The sequence below is a fragment of the Electrophorus electricus genome, chromosome 5, assembly GCF_013358815.1.
Source record: "Electrophorus electricus isolate fEleEle1 chromosome 5, fEleEle1.pri, whole genome shotgun sequence".
Classification (NCBI taxonomy): domain Eukaryota; kingdom Metazoa; phylum Chordata; class Actinopteri; order Gymnotiformes; family Gymnotidae; genus Electrophorus; species Electrophorus electricus.
In genome coordinates this window covers 3,616,074-3,626,799 of record NC_049539.1, presented here as the reverse complement: position 1 = coordinate 3,626,799, position 10,726 = coordinate 3,616,074, and the positions used below count along the sequence as shown (strand labels likewise).

The following is a 10,726-nucleotide window of genomic DNA, read 5'->3' as shown; positions in this document are numbered from 1 at the left end:
TTATCCAGGCCACATTTTGTTACAGCATAAGTAACATCTGGGATGTCCTATCTGTCTAAATATATCTTGCCGTTGTTATGATCCTTATAAAATTCTGATTCTTTCAGATCAGATAAAAAGATTGTCATTTTGTAGACAATTCATCATAAAATAAAGTCTTTTGCAAAGCTATAAAATAAAGAGTACAGTATTTGGGCTTTACAGGTAATATATTCACAGACAAAATTGCAACATAGCCTTACAGCCTAAGCGCAGACAACCGGGTCACTGCGTCGCCGCAGCTTTCTTACGTTTCCCAGTCGTACCGCCCTTAACCTTAACAATTCACATTTTGCAACAAAGTAAATGCATCTTGGGGGAATTACTCTATAGGTGACCATGAATTAGGTTTAGTGGCATGTAAGCGCATGCTTAGATTTGCAGTTTCTTGCAGGGCCCCACTCTTTAGCATTACGTCTGAGCAATGAGTCATCTCGCACAAGGGTTCGAGCTCTAGCCGCACAAAGCCGGCGTAAATCAGTGTTAATTATGAAGCCCCGGCATGTCGCGGCGTGTCGCGGCTTTAAGACCGCCGCGCGTCGACCCTGGCCGTGAATGGGCGCAGCGGACGCGCCAGCCTCTCCCCGGATATGACGGCAGACCAATCGGCGCTGTCCGTGGATTATGGAAGGACGTGACGTCAGCAGCTGTCGTGCTGGATTGGGATGCTACACTGTAACAATCCCAAGCGCGCAGCGCTGGAGTTCGGGGATTATGGCTTCTGGAACGCTTCCCAGACGGTAAAAGGACGCAGCGCCACAGTGGCTTGGACTGCGAGCTGTTTTTCATGCTGCTAAAGCCACGCGTTCATCAAGGCAACCGAGTAGCATTCGTGCTGTAGAACCGAAGGACACAAAAAATGTGTGGAAACGCAGGGATTTGCTCCGCTTGGCGTGTTTGTATCCTTGCCGATGCCGTCGCTATCGTCCATAGAGGTACAACGGTATAAAGCGACCCGACGTCGTTGCTTGGACGTGAGAAACAGGCTCGCTGCCCTCCTCGGACGTGTTTGACGGTGCAGCTTCCAGTTTCTCACCTAGCTGGAGGGAACACCGGTTCTGCCTTGCTTCTACCTCGGTTCTGCTCCTAGAAGCGCTACAGCCCGGCTCATCAAACGTGCAGTGTTTTCTTAGCCCGTCTTTTATTTTATGGTGGACGTGGAGATAACAGTAGCGAGAAGGGAGTGTGTAGAAGGACGCGGGGATTGGGTTGAAGTCCATTCGAGTGACTCGTTCCGTTTTGAAGCAGAAGCCACACATTGGACGCGGCAGCTGTAGATGTTAAAGAAAAGTCGCCCACATGCTCGGGACTTGGGAACGGACCCAGAAGACGGCGGAAGACGCGAGCATAAACCCCCTGCAGGCTGGTGGAAGATGGCGGTGCTTTCCGACTGGAGTTGGTGAGAGTAAAAGTTCCCGGCGCGTTGGATTTATTCGTGAACACCTCGACCTGGATCGAAGGACACATGCAGGCCAAAAAACGGTATTTAATTCTGTTCTCCGCCGGCGCATGTCTTGTTCTGCTGCTGTACTTAAGCGGGGTGCAAGTTCCAGCTTCCAAGAGGAACCCAAACCGACGCGATGACCGAAGTGGACATCGTCCTAATTCCCACTGGCCGCACTTTACCGAGCCTTTACAACCTTTCATTCCGTGGGATCAGACGGAGACTGAGGATTACAGTGCTCACACTTGGCCAAGGCAAAAGAGGGACGTCAACTCCGGTGTTTACAAGGGCAAACGTTGCCGAATGGACTCGTGTTTTGATTTTTCTTTGTGCGGAAAGGACAGCTTCAAAGTTTACGTGTACCCTCAACAAAAGGGTGAAAAAATCTCAGAAAGTTACCAAAACATTTTGTCGTCAATTGAGGGCTCCAGGTTCTACACATCTGACCCAGGACAGGCCTGCCTATTTGTCCTGAACCTGGACACCCTGGACCGGGACAAGTTGTCACCTCAGTACGTGCACAACTTGAAAACAAAGATCCAGAACTTAAGCCTGTGGAATAACGGCCGGAATCACCTCATCTTCAACCTGTACTCGGGGACATGGCCGGACTACACGGAAGATCTGGGTTTCGACATCGGTCAGGCCATGCTGGCAAAAGCGAGCACTAGCACGGAGAACTTCAGACCCAATTTTGACGTGTCCATTCCTTTGTTCTCCAAAGACCACCCGAGGACCGGAGGGGAGAGGGGCTATTTAAAATACAACTCCATCCCCCCGTTTAGGAAATACACGTTGGTATTTAAGGGTAAGCGCTACCTGACGGGGATTGGGTCTGACACGCGCAACGCTCTGTACCACGTTCACAACTCGGAGGATGTAGTTCTTCTCACCACTTGCAAGCACGGCAAAGACTGGCAGAAGCATAAGGATGCTCGCTGTGACAGAGACAACGCGGAATACGACAGGCAAGTCGCATTTAGCTGTCTTTCAGTGAGTCTTGGCTTCAGGGCCTTTTATTATGTAACTGGTGATTAGGAAGTGAAAAGGCCTGTTGGCACTCTTGCTGTGAAGAGCTTAATAAGTGAGTCAGTGTGTTGTATCTTCTGATGCATAGGTGCACAGAAACGAGGAGATTTACAGCAAGTTATATCAGTTGAAAAATATAATCTGCCCCACAATGGATGCACAGGGAACACTCACCTTTTTCTTTCATGTCGTAACTAAACCTGTTGCTTTTTAGTAGTAGTTTTACAAAAGTGAACATGAACACCCCCCTCCCACACACACAGGCCATGTGTAGCCCCTCGTTGGCAGGCTCATAGCTGCTCTTGTACCCTGTTACGCTAGGTCTTCAGGTGAAATGGATTGTCTAATTATAGACACACATTTTATTACAGACCAGTTAACCAAACATAAAATAATTTTTTATAAAAGTCGGAATGATCGTTTGCATCTGGTCTATGGCTGTGCCCTCTTAATAAGGGCTTTTCTAGGAACATGAGGATGGCTGTTGTAAGACTGCTGTATTAATGCACATGTTACTTTTACTTGTGGACAAAGCAGCTCTCCAGTATCAGCTGTAGTTCTAACATGGATGTAAAAACTTAGTCCTAAGTGGAGTCATTCCAAATTTTACCAGGGTTCCCTTTTCAGCCAGGCCTCGCATGACTTACAAATCCTGCCCTGCATTAGTCAGACTGGGAGAGAAGGGAGTCACCGTGGACAAACTCCGATTTCATTTTGTTGTGTATGGCAGTGTGCAAGCTGAGGTCTTGGATGGTGTCTCACAGTAATGGTCATTAAAGCATTTAATTAGAATCAGTTTGCCCGGTTATCTAGCTCCGCTCTCGCGCTCGAAGCGAAGAGGAGCTTATGTCCTCTTGGCACTGACCAGCTGCTCCCACCCCACCATTTCTTACTCCCCCCCCCCCCCCAGCTTATACAGCCGTCTGGCTCCCAGAGCTCAGAGGCCTGCACACCCCCACACAGACCCCCTGCTGTGCCGTCTCGGGGCACTCAGTTGGATTAGCGGCAATAACGCCCCGGGTGGGGGTAGGGCTGTGGGAAGAATTTGCACAGCCATTTTCCCAAGCTCCTCTCTGGCACCGCAGAACGACTGCGACAGGCGTGACCTCTCGCCCCCCTGCCGGCGTGACCTCTGGCCCTCTCTCCTGTCGGCGGGCTGTCGTGGGTGACCTGCTGGGATGTTCGCATGCCACTCACCACAGTGACACGATATAACAGCATCAGAGCACAGCTGTGGCGGATAACGTGCTGCAGCTGTTTGGATTTAAAACTAACTCCCTCTTTCCTGTTCCCCACGCGTTCTCCTTAGGCTCTGGAACTAAGGCCCAAATTCTGAACACTTTTTAGTTTTGCTATGTTTAGCTTTGTGCTAATCGTGGTTACGGTTAGGTATTTGTGCGCAAGTGAGTTCTGCGGCTCAGCGGTGACCCGTGTGATCTGAGGCCCTGCGGGCATGCGTGGCTTTGTGGGCTTTTAAGCATGCGTTGCATGACGCACAAGCTTTTGCATGCACTCATAAAAAGGCTTTTGTCTTTACTGGTAAGGCTTTTTCAATTACTTTTTCTCCCCTTGCAGTTATGCAGAACTGGGCTGACATATTGTGGATATTATAATTACTTGGAATTAGTCATAGTTGCTTGCATCATCATTCAGAATAAAATTTATTCTGTCTCGACTCCAGCAGTGAGATAAGAAATCCCGACTTGGCTCATTAAAGCTGCACCGAGCACTGAATAACACTTGGACTTGAATTGGCTCGTACAATAAATCGTTTGTTATTCATTATCGCAATATTGGGCTTTGCAATACTAATATTGCAGAGGGCCACAACATGTAAATGAGCCCTCCAGCATGCTCCTTAAAAAAAAAACAAACCTGTTTTTGTGCGCTGTTTGCAGCCTGACCAATCTCCCTTGTTCCGGATGAGTGTTTTGGCATGTTTTGTTAAATCATAGCATTCTGTGATCCAATGAATCTAAATGACATTGGCCAAAGCAATGCAGGCCAGTCTAACGCAGGCCACATCATATCCAGGGTTCTCAGATGCATGTAGCCCTTCTATTGTGTGTGGGCGTGCGTATGTGCGTGAGTACAATATAAGATTTTTATGCACGTTTGTCCATATACGTCTTTGCTGATGAGGTCCGTGCACAGATGAACGTCCGCAGCTGGGATGCGGGAACTGAACTCCCCATCGACACAGCTGAACCGTGTGCAGCCTCGTGAAGTCATTCGTACCGTGCGCCTCGGTTAGCGTGCTAGTAGCGAATGAATGACTGACTTTTTCTGCCCCGACAAGGTTTTCTGGCGTACTGCACCATGACAATAAAAGATGTATGCCGCATTTTTAGCAGTGTAGGCAGCTCATTCTTTTTTCATTTCCTCGCTAGCCATGGACCATCATGCTTCCCCCCCACACACACATGCACTCGCGCACAAGGACGGATGCTGAATTTCGTCAAACATGGACGTTTACGTGAATGTGCAGCTCTGTTGGCTGTGGTGATGAATAATTGATCGGCTGCATTTTACTCATGTTTTTTGCCTCCCCACACACACACACACACGCACTCTTGAAAGTTTCAAGTCGTTCATGTTTTATTCATGCGTGTGCCAAATCATCTCCGTCATTTCACGTTTCTTCCAGCTGCCGCCACTGGCAGTACCACTTTGAAAATTAAGTAATTGACTGTGGAAAGAAGGATTAGAATTGCAGTCTTTCCCTCTGAGTGCACAGGTTTCCCTTCAGAGCAAGAACTTCCAGTGGTTCACTGATTTGGAATCCAAGTCACACGGATAAGCAGGCGCTTGGCAGACCCCCTGTGGCCAGATTTGCGGCACCCCCCCCCCCCCCCCCCCCGCCACTATAGAGACACAAAGTTATCTTGGGCTCTGATCATTGGGGGCATAGAGACGGTCCACTCAGAGAGCCAAATATGTATTCTTAGAACCGAAGAGCAAGACGATATTGGTGTTAAGCCTTCCATGATGAGAGCTGAGTGGAAGAGCTGTAGTTGTGACCGAGCCCTCGAGGCAGTCGATGTCGGTTCATTTACGGGTTTCCCCGAATCCTGAGTTCTGTGGTTGCGCTGCTTAGGAAATGGGTAACAAATGGTGTAGGGATGATCGGTTTGTAGGGCATTAAATTCCGATCTGCACGAGGGCTTGTGCGTTTACATGCATTTCTGTCTATGGACTTGGCGTTTGCGGTACATGACTTTAAATCTGGCCGTGTGCATGCGCTTTATTGATGTGTTTTGATTTCTTTCTTTTTTTATGGGCTTTGTCCCCGCGGACCCGCCGCAGTCCCTAGCATGGAGCCTGAATTTCTTTGAGCCTCTTTAACTCCGCCATCCGTGACCATATATGGGTATTCATCAAGAATCATTTAACTCCGTTTCATTCTTCAGGCTAAATACTTTCCAGCGGACACCATTTTACTTGCTACGACTGGATTTATTTTAAACAAGGCCCAGAGCTGCTTGAGAACACCTCCCTAAAAGATTAAACTTCCTGTACCCGGTATGTGAGCAGTGCCCCTTTTTGGCATCTCCTCCCGGTGGTGAACTGCCACATATCTCCTCTGTGTTCCCTTGAGTGTTGCCTAGGGCCTGCTTCTCAAGAGCATGCGTGGTGACAGCCCGAGATGGCTTACCGGGTTATGTAATGCTGGATCTGTGGTGCCACTGCCCTATTAACTCAGCCTAATCACCTTAAACTGCTCCCTTTTGAACAGGATGATGTTTAATTAGGACCGCGAGGCCCTGCCTTACCTGTTGTAGATGACTTCAAGAACCTGGAGCGTGGCGGAGTGTTGGTGGCTATTTTCCAGCTAGGGAGCCTGTTGCTTGTCTTCTCTTAATTGAGTTCCTTATTGCGCTCCTTACCACTGACCAAACAGTAGTTTTATTAGCCGTGGTGGAGATCACTAATTTGCAGAGCGTTGGCTACGCTCCACACTGGTCCAGTCGTGGGCGTAACACTTGAAGTAATCGCTCCAGGTCTCCCTCTCCAATGACCACTATGGGGGCAAATCCATCGCCCTCTGTTCCTCACAACAAGGAAGCCGTGATTGTCTGGGTTCAGGCGCAGAATGCACTGGGGACGCGTGAACTGGTGAGTGCCGCCCCTGATGACGTAAAGATCCGAAACGGCGATCGCCTCGGATCACCTCTGTTGTATTCACTAATAATTTGAAAGAACTGCTGAAAGCAATGTTTTGTTTTTATGTAAAACAGTCGAAGATTTTTTTTTTTTTTTTTTTTTTTTTTCTCTGCCCTCAATAAGCAGGGCTGTACACATTTTATCTGGCAGCAGAACACTGCCCCCCAAGTGCTGCTTAAAAATTTATTTGAATGTCACAGGTGGATTTCTCCCACGTTCCCCGAGCAGAAAGCACAGCGAACTGAACCTTGTTTGTTTGCTCACGTTTCCTCTCTGGTTTCTCCAGGTCCCGTGCGAGTTTGGGTTTACCTTCTGAACGTGCTGACATGCTAACGGTCACCTTGAGCGCTCTTGGGTTGTAAAGGAAGGTTTTTTTTGTTTTGTTTTTTTGCTTCATACCCCTTAATGGCAGACTGGAGGGCTGCTGTAATTATGCACAGCAGCAGATTTAATGAGACAGTGAGGCTCAAGCAATAACCCACTGTTCCCAGGTCAGTGTCCTCTTCTCCCCTCACCCAGTGGCAGGTTGTGTGTACAGGGCATAAGGCGCTTTACCAAATCCCAGTCACTGCTACCTGAGCTCCTTTGATGAAAGACTTGAAGGGGTGGGGGGGGGGGGGTAAATAAGATAGAAATCATCATATCTTTTCCCTGTAATGAAGGGTGAATGTGAATAGCTTTAAATCGGCCTAGATATGAGGCAAGATTTATCTGTGAGGTGGTGCGAAATGACTCCGACACATCGGAGTCCCCCCCCCGGCCCCTCCTCCTCGCTTCTCCGCCCGGCGCAGAGACGGAGACGTGGACGACGTCGGCTCTATTTGAAGGCTGAGCACACGTGGGAGCCGTCGGGTTCGGAAACCCCCAGACGGCGCACGTACGTATAAGAGCAGTTTTTCGGTATGGTTTTGAGTCGATGTACCGTTGGTGGCTCGCACGTGGGATGTATGGTGGTTCCGTACGACTGGCGTGATGCTGTATGCTTTTGCCACCAGTTTGCGTTTCAATAACATTTGGATCAAAGTCCAGGGACATGTACCCCAACTCGGCACAGGGCCTCATTTGGCACAAATTGCTGTGTTGACCTGTTGTCGTGCACCAAGCACGAACATTCAGATTTCTTCACTTCACCACGAGCAACATTTGCTCCTTGAGGGGAAAACATTACTGCCAGAGTAAATGACTGAGGGCAGTGAATGTCTGCATCACAGTGGCAATCATTATGGTTTTAGGTACTTCACAGTCACGGTTATGCCCGTTTCGTGAAGCAGCGTGTCCGATCTAAATTGGTGTAACGCATATTTAGCTAAATGCCCTCGTTACTGCAGCAATAAAAGTATGTTGGTGATTCTTAATTTGTCATGAATCAAATTAAATATGAAATTCTGATTAGTTAGGGTTGGGTTGCAAAGATTAGCAGATATGTACTGAGGTGCCTTTTGTATCTCTGTGTCTCTGAAAGGTTCGTGCAGACCTTTCACCTTCAGGTCAGGTGCAATGACACAGTGGCCAGTCAGTATAAATAATTACCCAGTGATTATGAAACCCTGGGCCGGGCTTGGTTCCAGGGGCCAGGATTGAGTATCGGTGACCATTCATTCCACTTCCTGTCCCAACTGAGATTTCCCCCACACGACCTTGACGAATCGGAGCACAGAAGTGGAGACCTGCTCCATTCTCGTCTGCCCTCGTGCTGCGATGTCACTGCGAAGGACCCTGCCAACCTGGGCGAGACCAACCCTCGCCAGTGCGGCCCTCCGTGCGGCAGGAACACTTAACCAGCTCGTCGGAGGTTGTGCTGCAGCTTTTTGCTTCCCTTCCTGCAAGGCCTTCCCTAGCGGTCCCTTGAACCACAGGAAGGAAGAGGGGAAAGGGAGCCACATCTAGGGGCTCGAGTCGGGCCGCGCCGCGCCACACCGCCACGGACGACTGCAGTAGCGTTTCCTGGAGCTTGTCTTGATCTTGCTCGCGTTGGGGGTTCTCCCTCAGTCCTCCAGCGGAGCATGTATAAACTATCCCGAGTTTGCGGCGGCGTGTTTGGACCCGGCTTGCGGCCGCTGAGTTCGTGTAGACAAGCCTGTCTGCGGGCATCAGAGTGAGGCGAGGTGAAGTCGAGCGCAACGTACAGTAGACACTGCGCGCTCAGGCCGTTCTGAGAAGGGTCTGAGCCGGCTCAAAGAATGGGGCGGGTCGTGTGAGGGCAGTCAAGGTGAGTGCCTGTGTGCATTCTCTCTCTCTCACACACACACACAAAGTACCAACAAAAAACATCATCACATCATATAACGGCATCTTCAGCAGAAAAAAATTGCATAACCATCAAACCTGAAGCTATCTGTCAGTATTGCTAAGGTGACAGCTAAAAATGGCTTAAAAAGTCATTTGCTAAGTTTGTAGCGTGCAAACTGTCTCCATTTCTGCACTTCTGTGTGCCACATGCTCAGTAGGTTCATGTCAGTCAGTGCAGGATCACTTTAATATGAGCAGAAAGGAGAACTTTACCAAAGACTTGCTAGTACGGCTAAGAGTAAATGAACGCCAGTAGCTTTCTGTAATTGCTTGTTTTCTTATTAAGGCCATCCCTGCGAAGAGGGCCACTGCCCTGTCAAATCACCATCTGATTACCAAGCCCTCCAAGTTGATTTTGTGTGTGTGTGTGTGTGTGTGTGTGTGTGTGTGTGTGTGTGTGTGTGTGTGTGTGTGTGTGTGTGTGTATTGTTCTGCATCCTTCCAGGTCCTGAGTTTGACCCCTGTACTTTACAGTATCATCTTCATTATATTTAATGTGTGGGTGCAAGGCTTCATATTTTATTTACGGAATGTTTTTACAATCACCAAGGACTTTTGAGGAAGGTTTTCAGTAGTGATTGCACCAAAGACCAGAACTTGCACTGGGCAGTTTTCAGCTACGAAATGGGACCAGATTTTGCTCCCATTGTGGAGGCTGTTGAAGCACCTCCCCTCTACTGAAGCACCTCCCCTCTACTGAAGCACCTCCCTAAGGTGCCTCCCCTCTCCCTGCAGTGCCTCTCCACTGGGATGATTGATTCCCTGCTGCTGTATCCAACACTGAATTTTGTGATCCATTGTCGAGTCTGCAAAAGGTGTTTCAAATCTACACTCGCGTCGCGTTGACGTTGCTTTTCCTGCCAGTCTCTTGTTCTCTCGTCCACCCACACACCCACCCCCATCACTCTCCTGCGTGTGTGTGTGCGCGTGTGTGTGCGCGTGTGTGTGTGTGTGGGATGATGGAGAGCCTTGCATCACGGAGATCAAAAGCACGCTAAAAAAAGCATCACATTCCACGGGGTGTGATGTCATCCGGCATGCGCGTCACACGGACGTGTGTGCGCTTGGTCCTGCCCCGTTCCCCAGCAGTGCTTCTTAATTGGAAAGCCGCTAGGGGTTCGCGGGTTTACGACCGCCATGCGATGCCCCTCTGGCTGGCGCCGACCGCCTCTCCTCTGCTCCCTGGCAGCTTGTCGACGGGCTTTGACGGGGCGTCTCCTCTCGGTAGAGGCCACAGCACGGCCGCTGCCCGTGAGTGAGCTCATCAGGGAAAAGCGCAGACTTGGCCAAGGTAGTGCCGTGTGGCGGACTGCTTTTAAAAGCTGCCGCTTTGAGATTGACAGCCTGTTTTCTTTGTTCTTTGCTGCGTGGGTTGGCTGCTAGAATCATATCGAGTCACATAAGATACAGCACGCTCCCCCGTCTCTTTACTGGAAACAGGACCTGTCAGCTCTGGATTCCTCAACCCATGAGTGCATGTGGTTCTGGTTCTGGTGTGGGAATTGTCATAGCGTGTCCCGAGCTACAGAACCGGTAAAAATAATTCCACGAAGGGAGCAGCCTTCAACAGTCTGACATGTGTCTACTGCCACAGCTTTAACCAATGGAAAGTCAAAAGAAACAACCGAAACTGAAATGGCTGTCTCTGGCTGTAATCCAGGCAGCTGTGAATGGAAATGTGGGTGTGGTAAAAGCCCTTTCACCTGGTTGGGCCTGAGATGCAGCGCACTTTTTCAGCTTCCCTTCGCTGGGCTTCAGCTT

General features: G+C 49.4%; 1 protein-coding gene across 1 annotated transcript in view; it reads left to right on the top strand.

The window, feature by feature from the left end:
• The first annotated feature begins 271 nt into the window (after positions 1-271).
• ext1a (exostosin glycosyltransferase 1a) overlaps positions 272-10,726 on the top strand; it is a 34,816-nt gene continuing 24,361 nt past the window's right edge. Inside the window, exon 1 of the mRNA XM_027012284.2 lies at positions 272-2,451. Within this exon, the coding sequence (XP_026868085.2) occupies positions 1,505-2,451 (947 nt within the window). The 5' untranslated portion in view covers positions 272-1,504. The remainder of the gene's footprint in view (positions 2,452-10,726) is intronic.